This window comes from Pempheris klunzingeri, chromosome 10 (assembly GCF_042242105.1).
Source record: "Pempheris klunzingeri isolate RE-2024b chromosome 10, fPemKlu1.hap1, whole genome shotgun sequence".
Taxonomy (NCBI): Eukaryota; Metazoa; Chordata; class Actinopteri; order Acropomatiformes; family Pempheridae; genus Pempheris; species Pempheris klunzingeri.
Window position 1 is genome coordinate 12,593,489 of NC_092021.1, and position 20,845 is coordinate 12,614,333.

The 20,845-nt window shown below is 42.1% G+C and overlaps 2 protein-coding genes across 3 annotated transcripts in view; one reads left to right on the forward strand and one right to left on the reverse strand.

The window, feature by feature from the left end:
- Positions 1-226: 226 nt before the first annotated feature.
- Positions 227-4,571, forward strand: serp2 (stress-associated endoplasmic reticulum protein family member 2). The gene is made up of 3 exons (XM_070837857.1): positions 227-310; positions 3,373-3,445; positions 4,531-4,571. The coding sequence occupies exons 1-3, from the start codon at positions 227-229 to the stop codon at positions 4,569-4,571; spliced, it is 198 nt and encodes a 65-aa protein (XP_070693958.1).
- A 2,222-nt stretch (positions 4,572-6,793) lies between these two features.
- The window catches only part of LOC139208246 (TSC22 domain family protein 1-like), a 33,421-nt gene continuing 19,369 nt past the window's right edge, over positions 6,794-20,845 (reverse strand). Inside the window, exons 1-3 of one of the 2 annotated variants that reach the window (XM_070837856.1) lie at positions 9,402-10,293; positions 9,073-9,124; positions 6,794-7,683 (exon numbers count right to left, since the gene is read on the reverse strand). In XM_070837856.1, the coding sequence (XP_070693957.1) occupies positions 7,414-7,683; positions 9,073-9,124; positions 9,402-9,532 (453 nt within the window). In that variant the 5' untranslated portion in view covers positions 9,533-10,293 and the 3' untranslated portion in view covers positions 6,794-7,413. Of the gene's footprint in view, positions 7,684-9,072; positions 9,125-9,401; positions 10,294-20,845 lie in introns of those variants that run through there. The other variant, XM_070837855.1, reaches the window with a different exon arrangement.

Below are 20,845 nucleotides of genomic sequence, written 5' to 3' on the forward strand. Positions count from 1 at the left end.
ACTTTCTGGCTGTTATAGAATACAAAATACTTTTCCCTGACCCCTCACGAATTGCCACACTGTACCACACATACGCCATACTTTTATTTTGAAGGAGAATTCGTCCAGTTTCCGGCTGTGTCGTGTCAGAGGTCTTCTAGCTTGACGCAGCGGTGCTGTCGACAGCCTGCAGCTCCAGAAAATAAAACACACTAATTCATCCCGGCTGTTATAATCGCTCCGGAAGATGGTGGCCAAACAGAGGATCCGCATGGCCAACGAGAAACACAGCAAGAACATCACGCAGAGAGGAAACGTAGCCAAGACGCTGGTGAGCCGTTAACTGAGAGCGAGACGGCGGCATGACATTAGCCCGGATAGGTGACGTTCAGCCCGGCATGAAAACAGCAGCATGATGGGGAGGAGGACGGTGCCAGCCCTGCTGATCACACACACACACACACACACACACACACACACACACACACACACACACACACACACACACACACACACACACCTTTATCATGTGCCTTGTGGCCCACTGAGCGGTTCCGTTAAAATGTCATTTATTCAGACGGGGTTCACTCCGCTCGTTACCGACCTCCGCAGTGTAACTTGCCGTTACTTTGTATGGATGGTGAGAGGAAAACAGGAGCAGGTTTTATTCCAGAGGATGGAGAATAAGATGAGACTAGTGCTGCTTCATGTGCTGAAAAAATGCCAAGATGTAGAGTGAACACGAAGCAACTGTTTTGTTTTAATCAGTTTCAGTTTTAAACCACAAATGGCTCATAATTCACTCCAACACGTGACTAGTTTATATTTTCCTCATATTATGGATTTTAGACCAATGAAGTTTTTCAAAATAAGTAGTATGATTTTGGATAGGTCAACGTGGGCTCTGGGAAATTATGATGATGGGCATTTTTTTAACATGCAACCCAGTAAAACAGAGAAAAATAATCATAAGCAGGCATAGGCGTCAATACAGAGGTTTATCCTCTGTATTTATTAGCTGTGACATGAGATGTGAACAGGTCCAGGCTGGCTGACATTACATGATAATATCTTAGCCAGTGTAGGAACAGGAGGTTGGTCAGTAAGTTTAGAGAAAATAACCATTATATTATTTATATTTATACTATTTTAAGTCATTTATAAAGAAAATGTTCCAAACATTCACTGACTGCAGCGTCTCAGATGTGAGGATGTGCCAGTTCCATCTGTTTTATATAATTGCATATTAAATCATGTGAATATCTTTATTTGAAGGCATCACTGTGGGTTCTGGGACATTCTCTATTTCTGGACAGCTGACAAAACAATCTTACTTTTACTGGTATCACAAGACAGCGTCCACGTAGTCTCACAAACAAATTCATCAAAAGGTCCATTCACCAGCTGCTCTCATTGTGTCCAAGGTCAAGAGCAGAAAGCTGAGGATACATTCAGAAGCTCCAGAGCACAGATTATCTCACACAACATATCTTTTTCCTCTTGAATCCATCATCGATGTGTGCTCTTTCAAAGTTGACATTGCTGGGTCCAAGCATATCTCCTCCGGCTATTCTTAATGGGAGACTGACTTTTCCACCCAACATCTCTGCTAGAACATTTCATCATCAGGTGTTTCCTATAGACGGTATATCTGTTTGTTTGTCTCCAACCACTCAAACACCTTTTGTCTTAGCTGTGCTTGACTGTGTTTTCTTTACAACAAATTATTATATATATAAAATTATCATTATATATATTATCAAAATATATCTTGTACATGCTGCATGGTTGTAAAGTGACCATTTAGTTATGCCGGTGTTGTCTAAAGGACTCTTTAGACTCTTAAGAAACTCTTTATTCTAAAACCCCAGCCCTATATTTACATATTTTGGGTTTGAAATGACTGGTAGGGGCAAAAGCATTGGAATTGGTTCAGTAGGTCACCTCTGCAGGCAGCCGAGAACAGTAAGTAAATGTGCTGTAATGGCTGTAATGTAATCCTTCGGGCACTTGCATCACCTTCAATAAAAGTGTTTGTTTTTGCAACTGACAGGCTCATATTGTTATTCTAAGTGTCTGACAACATTACAGAAAAGATCTCCACAGAGATAAACCTGTAAGATCCTTTTTGTTTAACTAAAAACAGCCGTTACATGGCTCTCGTCAAAGCCACCAGACTCTATTGACAAAAACAATAATTTTGCATGGGAGATGCTGGTCTATTGCTGCCTCAACTGGTCAGTTTGTTTGCGTTATTGCGTGACTTGGATGGTTTAAAGGGTTGGTTCAGATCCAATACAATACTTGTGTAATAAAACTAACTGATTGGGGCGGTAGTAGATCAGCCACTCCCCTGTTCTGCAAGGTAAAAGTACTGTCAATGGAGTCTGGTGGGTGGCAGCCATTACAGCCCATTTTGCAGTTGCTGCCGGCAGAGGCGATCTACTGGACCAGTTCCAATGTTTCTGTACCTACCAGACATTTGAAACTTAAAATATGTGAAAATGGGCCCCAGGTATACAAATACCAGAGGTACCCTTTAAGCAGGACTTCTGTTTCATTTCATTGACCCTCCATAGACACACAGAGTTCAGATCCCTTTGTAATTATATTTACTGAGGGTCTCACCAGGGAAGATTAAAGTGGACTTGGGAGATGATATTGGTGTGTATGAGACTTGTGTCCAGAGTAGTGTTTTGGGAATAAACAAGATTTCTTTGTTGTATTTGACCACAGAGATGTGAGTATAATAACCATGCTTCTCGTGGTGTACACAACGCTAGCACCATTTTTCCCTCCTCCCCTTCCGTTGTCACTAAATGGAGTTTAAACAGTAGCTTTAAGTTCAAATATTGAGTCTGCTCAGGCTACAGTTTCACTCTTTAACAGGATAAACTCACACAGGTGTTATTGTGTGAGGAAAACTTGCCCCAGTATCACTGACTGTCCAAACCTCTCTCACCAACAACAGACAAACACATCACACATCCAGACTGATGATATTCTCTGGTGGAGCTGATGTTTTCCCTCAGTCGTCTACACCGATGACTCGTGCCGCTCCACTTATTTGCCGAGCCGCAGTTTGAAAAAGTGCTAACGTAGCACCTCTCAGTGTATAATTAGACTCTTTTCAGTGAAGTTAAGTTATTATTGCAGACATTTTCATGAGCAACATCACCATCTGGTCTTGTTGGTGGTTTACGTGAACCAGCAAAGAGCAGGAGCACCAACATCCTCAGGATTGTTGAAAATGTCTGTAAATTTAAACACGTTCAAACAGTCTTACTTTTACTCTGCAGCATCTGTCACATTTCTGTTTTAGCAGTAATGCTAATGTGCTCTGTGTGTCTGTCTGTGTGTGTGTGTGTGTGTTTGTGTGTGTCTTACCCATAGCGACCACAAGAGGAGAAGTATCCTGTGGGGCCCTGGCTGCTTGCCCTCTTCGTATTTGTTGTGTGTGGATCAGGTATGCACCTACAGAAGAAAGGGTGTGTTTGTAATGTTTTTGCCATCATTGATATTAGATAATATGGTGGTTAATTACACAAAAATTGTGGTTAATTACACTAAAATGGTATAATATGGGAATATGGTAATAAGCTAATATAGCTAATATGGTGGTTTATTGCGCTAATATTTAGTAAGCTAATGTAGCTGATAGTATTATTATTATTATGGTAAAATGAGGTAAGCTAATTATAGCTAATTAGTAAGCTAATGTAGCCAAGAAAGTGTTTAATTATGATAATGTATAGTAAGCTAATGTAGCTGATATATTTACTATGCTAACATTGCAGTAAGCTAATATAGCGAATATAGTGGTTGATTTTGCTAATATGTAGTAAGCTAATTACCTACTAAGCTAGTAGGTAGGCCTACGTATTACGCTAGTATGGTAGTAAGCTAATGTAGCGGTTTATTATGCCAATATGTAGTAAACTAATACAGCTAATATGGTGGCTGACTGAAAAGCCTTAGAAAGTCAAAGAAGCCAGTGAACAGTATGCAGGTCCCCTAATAAATCTGGTATTTTAATTAAATTTGAAGATATTAAAGAAAAATTAATATCTGAATGAACGTTTTTGTGCTACAGTCTCCTGTGAATCCAGAGGAGCTGGTGGTACAACATGTCTTGTGTCTGCTTTAATAAACACAATTAAACATAATAAGCCTTTTCACAGCAGACATTTTTGTCATTTGTCATCTTAGGAAAAACACAGGTGTTACTAATAATGTTAGCGAGGGCTCTGCTCCAGTCAGGCGTCTCAATAAGCCATGAGAGTGACGGTGAGCCAGCATTCATAATACCAGCTAATAGGACGTCAGACTTTATTTATTTCATTATTTACAGTGTTTCAGTAATATAGGCCAGTGACTCATATTTAGTTACATATGTACCATATTATGTCAGTTCATAGTCTCAAAATATTCACCATCTGTTTCTAGGAGAATATTTTGAGTTTTGACTGCTTTATTTCTGTTATTTGGTTGTAAAATGTATGAAAGCAAGCAGAAACAAAAATGAAACAAACCATGGTCTGTCGATCTCAGCCATATTTCAGATCATCCAGAGCATCCGCATGGGGATGTGATCCAGGAGGGGCCTCCAGACTCCTGCCACAGCCCGCCCCTGCCCCTACGCCCACACCTGCACACCCCCGACCCCTTCCAGAGGCCCACACACTGACGCCAAAGCTTCAGATCCAGCAGACCTCGGAGAGAGAAGCTTCCTCGAACCACCTCCTCCACCAGCCCCCTCCTCGGGACATCTCCCCACCCTCGATCAGCGTTTACAGTGTTGCAGTCTGTGGTACTGACAGCTTTTCTATGGACAGTCTAAAACCACGCCGGCTGGAGAACATGTGTGTCTCATTTCTCACTTGGCACTTGTGTGTGTGTGTGTGTGTGTGACTGAAGTGGCTGTTAATGTGAGAGTGTGTAGCCAGTGATTCCTGCTGACAATGTGCCAAATCTGTCTGTTTAATTATTTGTCTGTCTTATGTGAGAAGAATCTTTTTTCAAATAAATGTCAAGCATTTATGGAGCGCACAGTTTTACTCCCCGCTTCCTGTGTTTGTGAGAGCACACACACTGTACGGTTAGGGGTTTGGTTGTAGTGGATAAGAAAAGCCTTAACACAGTGTGATGGGAATACAGTAGCTGTTTGACTAAAAGTTAAGTTGGGTGTTGTTAGTTTCCTGAAAAGATTTGATGTTGTATTGTTCAGTTCAAAACCACCAGATTCCATTGACCAAAATTGTACTTTTACACAGGAGTGTGTACCACGGTCTTGATCAATTAGTTTGTTTCTGTTGAGTGTTTTAAAAAGGAAGTTTAGTATCAACACAATATTTGTGTAACACACAGTAACAAACAAACTAGCCGATTGAGGCAGCAGTAGATCAGCCACTCCAGTGATCTGCAAGGTTAAATCACTGTTTTTTTCCATGGAGTCTGGTGGCTTTGAACTGAGGCTGAAGTTGGGGTTGGCCCACTTGGATTGTGTCAGTGTGAAAGTTTTCTAAATGAAATGAGGTAAAGTCACCTGCTAGCAGCTGAAATCATTATTCTCGACTCAACAAAACGCAGAAGCAGAGGGGACTTCAGCTGGTTGCCATGCTTGGTCACATGACCAGACGGACTGAGCTCAGCACAGAGTTCGTACATAATCTTTAAATTTCAGTCTCGAAAATAATCATGATCAAAACATACAATCAAAGTTAATATGAACAGCTGATAAAATTAACAAATTGACAATATATTATTGATTGCTGGCGAACGAATTCTGTTAACTTAATTTTTTTTATAGTAACAATTTAGAAGTGGTGACAAAGGCTCAGGGAGTTTGGGAATTTTTGGTTTGGGTACCTTGAAAGTGCTTGAATTTTACCCTTAAAAAGCTGTGTGCAGCCATGAGCAGGAATAAGAAAGAGATGGTGAACAGATGGTCGTTCTTCTTTAAGCATGTTTATTGAAAGTTGTGAAGTGCAGCTGTCAAGTGCAATTGTGGTAAGTATGTTACAATATCTCATCCGGTTTTTGCTGAAACATGCACAGAACATGAGCATACAACTGATACACAGAATGAAAAAGAAAAAACATCTCCAGAGTTTGTGTTTTTTGTTTTTTTTTGTTTTTTTAAATGTTGAAATTTAAGATATTGTTCATCCAGAAGTACTTCACTGTCGAAAATTAAAAAAAAACAAAAAAATCATAAAGGTGCAATACTCCAGAAAGAAAAAGAGCCAAGTGAAAATGGTTTTACAGTAAGAGTTAATGTTGCAATAAGGGATATGGACAACGTTGTTGGTTGTGTGTTGTCAGTTAAATAACCTAAACTCCTGTCTATCCACAGTCTTGAAAATACAGCATTAAAAATAGACGACACAGACTGGGCAAGACCGGCACGTTCCTCGCTCACCCGCTTCAATCTGTGTGACCAAGATAGCATCTGTTGTTTTTCTCCCTCTCCTCACTATTTTACAGGGTACTTACACTATACAGAAATATACATCATCTTCTGCCCATCAAACTTTTAGGAAAAGAGAAAATGCAGCTTAGCCCAATGTCTCAACCCTGTCAAATAAGGTTTAAATTACATGCCACTGCAGGGTTGAGAAAACAGCAATGATGAGCTTTGTCAAGGGCAAAAATGAGGAGCTTGAAAGTGAAATACTGAAATAGAATATCATCATCTCCATAAGAAACCACGTTTTGTTCATCCCACCAACCCACGGTTGAAGTTAACGTCATCAAGTTCTGCCGAGTGTTGTTCAAAATACCCTCCCACCCGCTCCCCAGCTCTCCCCCACCCCTACTCCCCCATTCCAGATGGGGACTTTGTCATGGTAATAATTGCTCACATTCTTCATTTGTCACTCTGAGAAGGCTTTTTACTCTCTCAAATCTCTCAACTTGTAACTTTAGGATCTAGCCTTGAGAGAGAACCACTTTTATTTACATCATTCAGCAAAAAAGGTAACAACCAATACAATCCTCCACCTCCTGCTCCTCCGTCGCCATCGTCAGTAAAATCGACATCACTTAAAATCCAGACACAGGCACAGTGATTTTTTTTAAATCTATATTTAAGTATATTGTCGCCACTGATAAGCTGTTTTGTTTCTTCTTGGTAAGACATTCTAGTTGATATGTCCAAGGGTTATTTGGCAAATGTTCCATGATTCAATCCTCCTCTGAAACCAACCTCCTCCCCCCTCCATACAGCATCTCAAGATTGTCACCCTCCACCGTGCTGTAAACCACAGCGTCGCTCGTCCCGCTGGCTGCATCCTTCTGAGAGATAAATATGTGCAAATTCTTGTCTTAACAGCGTAACCTCCTGCTGTAGAAGGCAAGGTGTAGCTCTGCTGCTCTAGCAGAGCTCAAAAACTGTCAGTTTGTCTGTCTGTCCGTCTGTCTGTGCAGACCGGGCTACGCCGAGGGACCGGAGCTGTGCAAGGTGGGCTGGGCGAGGGTGGCGGTGCTTGGGGGGCCCGGTGTGGCTGCTGTTGGAGGAGCAGGCGGGGAGCCGGTCTGAACCTGGGCCTGGAACTGGGCCATCTGCTCCGGGCTGGCCAGTGTCTTCAACAGGGTGTTCTCCTGCTCCAACTGGGAGTTACGCTCGATCAGCTCCTTGATCTGCTCCTTCAGGACCTCCACCTCCTCACGCACGGCGTACATCAGGTGACTCTTGACCAGGTCCTGACACAGACAGACAGAGAAATTAGTTTATGACTGAAACATATCAACAAATTGACAGAAAGGATTAGTATAGCACTACCCCAATGTTCTCAGCCTAAACCCAAGTATGACCATATCTAACCTGAAAAAATGCTAAGAAATGTCCTACAACAGGTCCTTGCCCCCAAAGCTACCCTTACATGACAGTAAAGTACACATAAAATACTGCTGAGTATATTGCAAATGGGTAAAAATCTCAACACAACACATTTTAAGCTAATGCTCTGAGGATATAAAACATTTTACAGGCACTGCTGCTCTGAGGGTTGTAGTGATATGAGAGAGATGCTCTTTAAAGTGTGTGACACGACTCAGCCCTGTAGCCTATCACAGTATGAAACCACTCACTTCTTTTTTTTTTCAAAACTTACATTTAATGTTTGAAGCCAGGCCAGACAAATGTTATTAAAGAATGACGCTGATGGAAACAAACGTTAACTGTGTCGCTTTATACAGCAACTAGTCAAAATGTCGAGCAAATGACTTTAAAATACATTGAATTTAATGGATTATATGAGTGATTAATAGGGTGCAGCCAACATCCTCAGTACTGGAGCATGTTATATAGAAATCAATGACATTGGCATGCCGAAGAAGCCAGGAAAATGTGTGACATCACTGTTAACTAAAACTTTACCACCTAACAGGCACAGTGAGAGGAGTGTAAACAGCTCTTTAAAAGTGATGCCATACCAAACCTAACCTGACACCGACAACACCTGAACTTATACAGAGAACCTCAGTGAGTGTATTCCCACGGTGCCACGTCATTAGCCCTGCCCACATTTACGCGTGGGCCAATCAGAGGCCGAGGTATTTATAAGCAGGCTGAGGGCCTCCCAGTTTGCCTAGCAACAGAGCTGACAGCGGGGACAACAACAGGCACGGAGTCACTCAGGAAACAGGACAAAATAAAACTAATGAGACCACAAGTGAGCCGACGCGTTCACTGCACCACAGAAAATTAAAATGCTTCACTCACACGCTCTGTCAGGACGTTATTTGGTATTTTCCTGATGTAATTTTCGCACGTATCTCGGCCCCATAATAACTTACATGACATTTATGAAACTGCCAGCACAGTACAATACCGAGTATCACCCACGGTGATGTACAAAAGCCTCTTTTATTGTTTTGTTGCCGGAGATTTTAATGAATACACTATTGTCTCTGTGCGCCATGATACAACACAGCACCTCACCATAATAATCCCCCCATCGCTATGAGTACTCCTCCTGTCTGACTAACAGCCACTCTGCTGGATTATAAGGATGAAAAAAAAAAAAAACCTACTGTAGCAGTGGACATTTTCCACAGTTTAATAATAATAATAATAAGTTGTACTCTCACCATTGCTTGTTCAATCTTGTTGTCTATGGCCACAACGCTGGCTCCAGACGAGCTGCAAAAGAAGAGGAGAGAGATTAAAAAACACATTTGTGCTGTAACACACACACACACACATATATATATATATAGATAAATAAATAAAGACGGAGAGAGGCGCAGCCCGCGGAGAACGAGCCCCTCTCCCTTTGTAAACCACGGGATGTTACAGGAAGCTTCTGGAAATGAGTATAAAAGCAGCGGCCTGGTGTCATGGTGGGACTGATCCACACCAGAGCATCCATGAGCGGAGCGCAGCCTCCGTCTCTGCCGCGGCTGCAGGTGAGCTTTACCTATTGTCGAGCTTCACACGCGAGCTGTCCGCGCTCAGCAGCGACGACAGGAACGAGATGGAGAAATTTCTCAGCTGGCAGACGCCCAGATCCATCGCCACGGTGTAGCACGGCGGATTCATGCTGGCCATGGTTTACGCTCCGCTCGCTTACGGCCCTGTGAAACGTCTCGGCCGCCTCCGCGAGACGCATCCACACGCGCTTTTACTCTGTCTTCAGCCCGCTGGAGCTCGTGCACCGACCGCAGCGGCACAAACACAGTCCAAGGTCAGCTCATCTCGCTGCTACGGTAAAATCTGCAGCCCCGCACCAGCCCGCATAATTTATCCGGCCACGGGCGGGGAGGCCGAGCGCTGATTGGCGGAGACGGAGGCCGTTTGGGTAATTTATGCAGGAACGCCCCCACCTGCCGCTCAGCTGACCGGGTTTAGCATAAAATATGCCAGGAACCGAGAGGAGGTGGATGAAACCGGGGAAAACCGGATGGGAAGGGAGGAAGAAAGAGCTGTAGTACCGAAAACACAGGCAAGGGAAGGGGGCCAGATTTTAGACAGCGACAACACACAAAACCAGCTCCTGTTTGAATGTGAAGGTGCTGCCCTGCTACTGTAGGAGCCTTAGAGATGTGATCCTGTTGTTATCTCCAGGGTTTTTACACCTGGGTTATACTTTTATATATCTTGGGTTTTAAATGACTGGTAGGGAGGAAAATAAATGTTAGAATTGGTCCAGTAAATGTAATGTCATCCTTTGGGGCAATAATACCAGATCAGAGCACGTCCACTGAAAGTGTTTGTTTTTGTCACTGACAGGTTCAGACTGTTATTCATGGAGCCTGACAACACTACAGTCAGGATCCCCACAGAGATAGCCCTGTAAGATCCTTTTTATTTAACCACAAACAGCCGCTGTGTTGTTCTCTTCAAAGCCACCAGACTCCATTGAGAAAATCAGCTATTTTACTTTGCAGAAGTCCAGAGCGACTGGTCTACTGCTGCCTTGATCAGTTCCTTTGTTTGTATTATTGTGTGTTACCCCGGTATTCTCAGCGGCAAAAATGAGTAATTTTAGTGGACATACTTTGATCGGGCGCAGCTGCCCCCGAGGATTACATTACAGCCATTACAGCCCGTTTTCTGCTGGACCAATGATAAAAGTCATTTCAAATGCAAAATATGTTTAAAGAAAACAAAAAAACAAAAAGAGTATCCAGGTTTAAAAATACCAGCGCTATCGTTTAACGAAAAATATATGTGGTTACTTATAACCTTATAAATATGAATTAGTATTATTACATGCGATTGCGTGCCTTTTTCTTGTCTTATTGCTTGCTCTTAATAGTCTTCCTTGTATTGCTTAAAATAATAAGATTTTAACTCCTCCACCAGAGTGTAATCTGCATGCTTCGAGTTAACTGATCAATGCCACAAATTAGCCACAAATTAGCTTAAATGTGATTGCTAGAAATAGTGCAGAATCTTAAATATTTCCTCTTTATTTCACGTAATAACGCTCTATGTTCTTAAATGTTCCTGAGTCCTCAAACTTTCTGATTATTTCCATTTTTTAAGGGAAACTATTGTTCACAGACTTTTGGACCCTGCAGTATTTCAATACTCTATCAACAATATCACACCACCATCAAATCCAGGGGTTAACAATAAGTTGGAAACAAGACACTCAACTCTGGGGAGGTGGTCAGTCTAAATGCTTCAGGACGTTCATGAAGTGCTGAACCTGTGTCGCCCCCATGTGGCCCAGCACAGCACTGCAGAGCTGAGAGGCTGAAGGCCTGGCAGAACAGGCCTCAAACATCTCTAATTATTAAGTGTTTCTTAGCATAAAGAACAACAACTACATGCTCAGGCCATCAAGTATAGAGACCAGTGGAAGGTACATATTAATCAAGGCAAACGGTGATATATTTTAAAATCTTATGCACAGTAGATGAACAGTACTACACGTTAATCACAACTGGGTTCACTTCTGTCAGAATCAAAAATTGTTCACAGGTTTTACCAAAAAAATCTCCCTGGTTACCTCAAGTTTCTGCCAGCCTATTAGACTTTTATGACAGCTTTCATACATTTGAAGCTATATGTGGTTTTTGGACATGTCTGGACTGACACCGACTTGAATGAAACATTTCTTGTGTGGTTTAAACTCTCTCGAGGGTCCACAGGCCCTGGACCGACAACTGTTGTGTGCATTTCTGACAAATGTCTTTAAGATGATGGAGGACATGGGAGAACAGGGAGGTCAATCTGGCCTCAGACAACATCGCCACACACCCGAAACTGCCTTCACAACACTTTATAGAGGGGAGTATCTTGGTCACACAGACACGCCTAAAACAACAACTCCTCCACACAGAAATTCCCACCTCACACATCATCTAAACAAGACCTCCTCCCTTCTCCTCCCTGCACACTCTGAAAGGCCACTCTCACACATTCCTCGTACAGCCCAAACCCTCACAGTCCTGTGTACACACCATGCAATGGTGGGAGGGGGGCAGATGATGTGCCACGGATATCCAAACCATGAGCACACAGAGCACAGGGTCAAAGGATTGGTCAGCAGCAGGGATGGGAAATAAGATTTTATTGATACCAATCCCATGATTGCAGATTCAACTCCCTTTCTGAACTTTCTGTGTGGGAAGACATTTTTTGCATTAAGGAAACTGTTTAATCACATCTGGACACAGTGTCTGTCTGTCATTTAAAATGGATGAATTGAGAGAATATTAGCACAGCATTCATTTTCATCTGCTGAGCCTGCCTGCATGGTGCTAATGTTATAACATAGGATATTGATCCTTGGTAGTGGACGTGCTGCTCAGTTGGGAGGCAGCAGCACTCATGTGTATAGAGTCAGATACAGCTAGAATTTAAGCCCATGTTGTGTAGAAAGATGTTTCAGCATATTGGTGGTGTTCCCAGTGTTCACCTTTTCTGCTCAGTCTCCTGTTTCGGGGGTAACTCAGCAGAACAACACACAGGAGCTTTATGTGGCTCTTAGGAAGCTGCAGCCTTTAGTCTTAACAAACTGCACATTTACTGCCAAACGTTTCCGATGCACTGCTCACATTCACCATCTTTCTCTGCCACTCACCAAGTGCATCTCACACACTGCAGACACTGGCATTTTACAGACATTATAATTAGTTATAACCAATCTTTTCCATGAAATGAAGCGATGCTTTGGACCATTTCTTCTTCTCTGCTATGACTACTTCTGTTCCAGCAGTGTAGGTGCATTACTCTGAAGTCACTGTTTTGCAGTGTGCAGTTGTTGCCATCAATAAAAGGAACTGATAAGCTTGGAGGCATAACGATTCTAATGGATCGCACAATTTGGAACCGGTTCTCAACTGGAGCCGGTTCTCAGTTCCCATCCCTGGTTGGTAGTCACCTTTAAAATGGAGGCTTAGGCTAATTTGAGTATCACAGCACAGCCCTGGCCTGCAGGCTCAAACTTAGCCTCTGAGCACTTGTTCTGATGTCATCTTCTGCTCACCTCTGATCACAGTCACTTTAACAAGAAGCCAAACAGCTTATTAAGAGACTCTAAGCCACACTTATCTCTTCCGCTCTCCTCTTTGACTGGAAAAGGGTTTAGCCAATTATCCAGACCCAAATAGCCGATGCAACTGCAGCTCTTGAGGAACAAATCCCACATCTAATGGTCACACTGTCTGACACACACACACACACACACACACACACACACACACACACACACACGCTACAACAAAGACAACACTACAATACAACTGTAAACAACAGTTGATATTAACAGTTGTCTAAAGTTAAGAAATGGATAAAATGTTGATTTTTCTTTTATAACCATTCAACATTATTTCAGATCTAAATCAATATCACCAAGTATAGTTTCCATCAGTAGAGTCGTATAGTGGACATATACTGTGCCTGTGCTGCTTGGTGATGTTAACATCATAAACACACCAACTTATTAGTAAATGGCCCATAGTATATAATAATAGTAGACTGCTACATGTAGGCCAGCCAGCCCATGGCCTTACTGCTTTGCTGTAAAACAACAGTAACCCAGTGACCTACTGAAGCAACTTAAGAGACAAATGACCCATAACTGTTCACAGACCAGTGAGCGAGGTCCCTCAACAGAGGTCTGGTTGATGTTCTACTGTCCGCTTACATCCATCACCACTTCGTTTGGCATTTTAAAGACATATGAAGTCGCATACAATAATAATTTAACAAACAAATCTGTTTTTACTATGTATAAAACACAAAATTGTAAGTTATATCCTCATGGGTTATTCTAAAAAAACAAAACAAAAAATCTCACATACACAAAAAGGACAACAATAGAAATACCTCTGATATGACACTAACCTGCAACTATGGCCTGAAAATGACCATCGAGGAGGATCAACGCCTCATACAACAAACACATTAATTTTACTGAGACAGGGTTTACTGCAGGGCTCAGCCACACTAGGTTGTACAGGGGTAGCTAAAACGCATCATCTAGCTTCTTTCCAGTTTCTTTAAGAAAACTCTTTCACAAAGCAATCAATCCATCTCAAAGCAAAAATAAAAAAGGAACAAAGGCTTACTGTTTTGTACAGGACTTATTAGACTGCGGCATTTTCGTGTTGTTATACTGTTGCAAAGAGAAGGTGAGTTCATAATGGTCCAAAGTTAGAAAACAGCAGAAAACGTCTAACAATGTGACAAAAAAAGAAACGTGCTGTGTATAATAATTCACAATCTGCTGGAGATACTGCCGAACAATATGAAAAAAGAAATCATATTGCCTTTATTTTCACTATATTATAGTGGCAATGTTAATTTTTTGGGAATGTTTATTTTTTTTCATTTTCACTGAAAATAAATGAATAAAAATGACAAACAAGCATGTTTCCTTACACTTGGAGAATATGGTCTGTATTATGCTATGAGCTTGTGACATATTTTACCATTTTATCAAAAAATTGGAGTTCCTATGATTTGGACATTTCACTTATATTTAGAATCAACTGCTTAGCCTACCTGGATATATTAATAAGTGGCAAACACTTATACTACAGATGTATGCCATCTATGTTTCCACACTTCCCTATAGTCTACTATACATTAACACACCCTCCAATATTACTACTACAGATACTAAATTTAACTGGACTTACAGTGCGACGGATAGCCAGAAAACCAGTTCATAGTATCTGCTTTAAGTATCCAGCGATGTTAACTCTGCCCCTGAAGCCATGAATGACTGAATGGAAAGGACAATATAGCCACGCAGCCCTTTGTGTGCAGCTACTGTAGTGATTGGCCCAAGCAGCGCTACACTGTACCAACTCCCTGGGGATCCCCTGTCTTTATTTTACCTTTTGAGATGCTGCTCCAGCTCCCAGAACAAAAGCTTCATAGCCATCTCGTCATGGCCTTGCACTCGTACTCCCCGCGCTCTCATGGAGCCGTCCGTCACCAGGATTATAGACACTCCAAAGTGAGAAAGCAGTGCGTCCCGAGCCTCTTTGTTTACTGTTTTCTGACACCCCTCGGTCCTTCTTAAATTTAGTGAGCAGATCTGGGTCGCGCCCTATAGATCTGGAGTGAGTGCAGCTGCATGGGGGATCAAAGGCAGCATGCCAGGTTATGATGACTGTGTATGTGTGTGCTCCTCATTTTTCCTCTCTCTATGTCATCCATTTGTGTTTGAATGGCTGACTGGTGAGTGCATTACTGAGTACAGACAGTAGCTGGGCGGGTGGTGACGTGTGATCATGTGATACTCGGAGTTACATAAACCATCAACAGAGATTAGCATGTGGCCCAGTGATTTCCTCGCTCCTACGCCATGAGCCCTCTGCCCTGCATAGCCTAAGACAAGGATACACAATAAAACTTTGAGCCTCAAATCTTCCACATCCATTCAGCATCCCTACATCTCTGCCTACCCCCTTCCTACATCACAAATACTACAAATACTACAAATACATCTTTTTACTGACCACCATACAATCAATTAGGTGTCTCTCTACTACAATGTAGTTTTATAGGCACATGAATGAGACCACAGGAATATACTGAACATGCAACATAAAGGTCTAGTTTGGACGTGATGTTGATTGACCCAAAAGTCAGGGGTGACTGTGATTACAATTAAGACTATATTTTTCTTGTCATAGAAAGGTTGTCAGAATCACTGACACTTCAAAGTGGTCATGGTTTTTGGTCTTCACCTCATATCTACAAAAGCAGCCCCGACACTTTAACTGGTTGGTGTAGTTGGCACTTTCTAAATGAATCATGATTTTCTGTACACCCTGTGGTTTTCTACACCATTGCCAGACCTCTGCGTGCTAGACAAGAGACCCCGTGCTTCAGGGTCTTATCTTGTCATGTCTCATTGAAAGGTTGCCTTAAGATGGCTTAGTGCCTCCACAGACTGAAAACACAACATTCACTCGCAGAGCCTCCACCGGCTTAGAGACGGCCGGCCAAGAAACAACAGGTGAGGGATGAGCACAATGCAGGGGATTTCACTTGTCCCAACAGACTCCATGTGCTGGAGTGAATCAGTATCACATGACTTCTGGGTGGGTCACACACTCCTACAGTGGCCTGCTTACAGCCCTTCAATCAAACTTTGACCTCCTGTTTCCCCTGCTTTTTATTAAGAGAAGTAATATTGTTTGCCAACTTAAATGCAGTGGAAAATACAAGTTTTAAAATTTTACAAAAGCCTTTTCACAACGCTGCGCTACCTGAAAGAGCGTTAAGTCACTACTGCCACTCTGGTCCAAGCCTGCGATTACATCATAGTGTTGGTACAACCCTACCCTGCTACCCTGAAAATATGTTCACATCTTAAGAGACCGGCAGTCCTTTTGTTTTCTGTTTATCAATATTCTACAACAGAGATTGATTCAAGCACTAAAGCCTTGTACTTCTAAGTTATGCATGTAAACCTGCTTACCACTTTGAATTGTGTTAAATTGTCATACATGCCAAGAATAAATCTAAGCAACACATTAATTTAATGGATGACACAAAACTCATTGTGGTCAGCAATACTTGTGCCCTAATGATGGGACAGTGATAATCTATGCCTGTTAACTTTCTTTTCTTCCTGCACTTGTCAGCTACAGACGTGTTGCTTTTAGCCTAGATTATAGGATTAACTTCTTCATAATTGTCAAATGTTATAGTTTGTTCTTTGTTTATATGATAGCCTGTAGCCCACACTTGTACATATTTGCAATTGGTTGTATGTACAGACTGTGTATGAGAAGTGGAAGGAGCCATTTTGAAACCTCGTGTTTAGCATTTACAAAAATCGCTGTCTTGGTTTGATGGCTCTCACCATCTTGATTTTGGAGCCAGGAGTGCTGCATGAGTTTTTTCCCATGCCTCTAATTTTAGGTTAGGTTTAGGCATGGCCCACCTCTGATTGGTTAGTCACAAGGTATTACCACCCTGAAGTGTAGCATGATTTATGGTCTATTTTAATCTAAATGGGGTCATAATTTATTAAATGAACGTCATGCTGTGTTGAAGAAGACCTGAAACAAGTGACTGAGACCCTAAACTCATTGGGTAAGTGTTTACTAGGGTTATAAATCCAGTGAGAAATGAGTAATGATGAGACTCTTTCCTAAGCAGCTGGTGGTAAGAACATTTTATCATTTCAATCATAGCATTAGTTTGTTTGATGCCAAATGTTTTGTTCAGTCTAGCAGTGTATGATTTTCAGGAAAGGCATTAGGCTTCTGTAATGCAGGATAGCATCACTGCTGTTTGAACAAGTCCTCATCATTTCAACACTACCCACAGTTCACCGGCTCAGTGCTTATCTGACCAGGCAGCAGTGATTAATGAGTCTGTGTGGATGCTTTTTATGACTTAAATCTTAGCAATAGCAATAATCTTGCTCTATGAAGCTAGAAAAAATAAATAAAAAATATATGATGATGGTCAACATTAGAAATTCACACACACCTATGCACATAACACACAAGGCAATACCAACTGAATTTCTGAGTCAATGCACGCTGCCATGAGCAGGTCTATTTATTGGTGCAGGTTATCTACTAAACAAAAGCTTTTACTTGATCAAAATATGAATGCACTTTATCTACCACTGCAAACATCAACAAATGATAAAATAACACATCAGAAAGCCAATCTAGCCAAAAAAAAATACAGCTGTCAAAATGGTTTATTTCTGTTTTAAAGCCATTTTTCCTTTTTGATTATGATGAGAGAAGTGTTCTATTATAATTGGTTGTGTTTGTGGTGTAAATTCTGTGTTTTGGTTAAACGTGTCTTACTCACAGGAAGAAGAACTGCACTCACATCTACTGTGTTTCAGGGGAAATGCAATCTCTAAAAAGTTAATAAAAGGGGCCTGGCATGTCCCAGCGATGAAAAAAGAGGCCTATTGAATTGTTGAATTGTAAAGGCTTTTGGCTGAGCTGTAGTTTGATAGTGGAAAGCACACACAGACTTTACCAGTAAGCCCTGGCAGTGGTTTTCCATAGTCACACCCTGACTATGGAGAATGACAGAGAGCTACTGAGTGAGTCAGTCAGAGAGGCAGGGAGGAATGATGAGTGGCCATTTTGGCCTCCATACGTAAGAGAGACAGGTGCTATTGGAGCATTTGGGCTGACAGCAGCAAGTCCTTAGTCCCAGCTCTATACCCCACACACACACAGAGAGAGAGAGAGAGAGAGAGAGAGGTGGGCAGTGGGAGGGAAGGAGGGAGAAAGAGTCAGCCAGAGACACAAGAGCTAGAATGGCCTAGATCCACCGCCTCAGCATTAGTGCGGTCTCAAAGAGTCTCACGGACGGAGCAGGGAACAAAACAATGGTTCAAATATGACAGATTTTCTTTGCTTTTTGCAGTGAGTTTTCACAGATAGCTGACACAGGATAACAATGCAAGGTTTTCTGCAACAAAAATGCACAAATGTTTAAATGTATTGATATTTGCAATACCAGGGTGTGTGTTCTTTTCTGGGAAACTGCTAATTACATCTAAAAAATGGGCTTAACACATGCAAACACAAACACACATGGGGGTGGTCATCAAACATCCTATGAAGGACGGACTGCTGGGGCCGCAACAGGTAGACCTCCTGCTTCTGCTGCTAAATGCTATCTGTAGTGAGTTACTCAGCAAACAGCGTCTGCATCGCTGAGACACTTCAGTACCCACTGGTGTGAGAGAAGTAACCTGACTCAGAGCAGGTCCCAACTCTCCCTCTCTTTTGCACACACGATCAATGTTACATAAGTGTGTGTGATGTGCTTGTGAGCAGCAGGTTTGAGTAATGTGGAGTGAAACCTGGCATTAAAAGGATTAGCAGCCAAAGAACACACGGCGGTCCAAGTCCAGACAACAAAGGACAGAAACAATGCTAACGGCAGCAACACAGATGAGGAGAAAAGGAGCATTACAGTGGGGCAAAAAAGTATTTAGTCAGCCACCAATTGTGCAAGTTCTCCCACTTAAAAAGATGAGAGAGGCCTGTAATTTTCATCATAGGTACACTTCAACTATGAGAGACAGAATGTGGGGAAAGAATCTAGGAAATCACATTGTAGGATTTTTAATGAATTAATTGGTAAATTCCTCAGTAAAATAAGTATTTGGTCACCTACAAACAAGCAAGATTTCTGGCTCTCACAGACCTGTAACTTCTTCTTTAAGAGGCTCCTCTGTCCTCCACTCGTTACCTGTATTAATGGCACCTGTTTGAACTGGTTATCAGTGTAAAAGACACCTGTCCACAACCTCAAACAGTCACACTCCAAACTCCACTATGGCCAAGACCAAAGAGCTGTCAAAGGACACCAGAAACAAAATTGTAGACCTGCACCAGGCTGGGAAGACTGAATTTGCAATAGGTAAGCAGCTTGGTGTGAAGAAATCAACTGTGGGAGCAATTATTAGAAAATGGAAGATATACAAGACCACTGATAATCTCCCTCGATCTGGGGCTCCACGCAAGATCTCACCCCGTGGGGTCAAAATGATCACAAGAACGGTGAGCAAAAATCCCAGAACCACACGGGGGGACCTAGTGAATGACCTGCAGAGAGCTGGGACCAAAGTAACAAAGGCTACCATCAGTAACACACTACGCCGCCAGGGACTCAAATCCTGCAGTGCCAGACGTGTCCCCCTGCTTAAGCCAGTACATGTCCAGGCCCGTCTGACGTTTGCTAGAGAGCATTTGGATGATCCAGAAGAGGATTGGGAGAATATCATATGGTCAGATGAAACCAAAATAGAACTTTTTGGTAAAAACTCAACTTGTCGTGTTTGAAGGAGAAAGAATGCTGAGTTGTATCCAAAGAACACCATACCTACTGTGAAGCATGGGGGTGGAAACATCATGCTTTGGGGCTGTTTTTCTGCAAAGGGACCAGGACGACTGATCCGTGTAAAGGAAAGAATGAATGGGGCCATGTATCGTGAGATTTTGAGTGAAAACCTCCTTCCATCAGCAAGGGCACTGAAGATGAAACGTGGCTGGTCTTTCAGCATGACAATGATCCCAAACACACCGCCCGGGCAACGAAGGAGTGGCTTCGTAAGAAGCATTTCAAGGTCCTGGAGTGGCCTAGCCAGTCTCCAGATCTCAACCCCATAGAAAATCTTTGGAGGGAGTTGAAAGTCTGTGTTGCCCAGCGACAGCCCCAAAACATCACTGCTCTAGAGGAGATCTGCATGGAGGAATGGGCCAAAATACCAGCAACAGTGTGTGAAAACCTTGTGAAGACTTACAGAAAACGTTTGACCTCGGTCATTGCCAACAAAGGGTATATAACAAAGTATTGAGATGAACTTTTGTTATTGACCAAATACTTATTTTCCACCATAATTTGCAAATAAATTCTTTAAAAATCAGACAATGTGATTTTCTGGATTTTTTTTTTCTCATTTTGTCTCTCATAGTTGAGGTATACCTATGATGAAAATTACAGACCTCTCTCATGTTTTTAAGTGGGAGAACTTGCACAATTGGTGGCTGACTAAATACTTTTTTGCCCCACTGTATGTGGCTGGAGGGTGAATGTAGTGAAGCATGTCTCCTTATAGAAATGTCAACTCGGCATCAGCTACTGGATGTACCTGCACACTTAAATGGCCAACAGTTTAATTCTGTCTTTATGTTGCCAAAAGTGTTATTTAATCATGAATTGTGCTTTTTCTGTAGTCTGACTGCACTTCTATAGTATAACTTCCGTATACAAGAGTAATATGGGCATTACATGGTCCACATTTCTCTGAAAATAAATGTTATTAGTGTTCCTTCAGTAGCCGTCCCTCTCCTCAGTCTTCAGACGACATCTACACAGCTTAGAGTGTGTGTAGTTAAGCAAGAGTGAGAGAGCGAGCGGCAGAAAAGTTTAGAACCACTGAGGTAAAATATG

Bases quoted from the DNA above. Each gene is read 5' to 3' on its own strand.
- serp2 (XM_070837857.1), top strand. From the start codon at position 227: ATGGTGGCCAAACAGAGGATCCGCATGGCCAACGAGAAACACAGCAAG. The intron at 311-3,372 runs GTGAGCCGTTAA...TCTTACCCATAG, and splicing joins GAAACGTAGCCAAGACGCTG to CGACCACAAGAGGAGAAGTA. The intron at 3,446-4,530 runs GTATGCACCTAC...TGTCGATCTCAG, and splicing joins ATTTGTTGTGTGTGGATCAG to CCATATTTCAGATCATCCAG.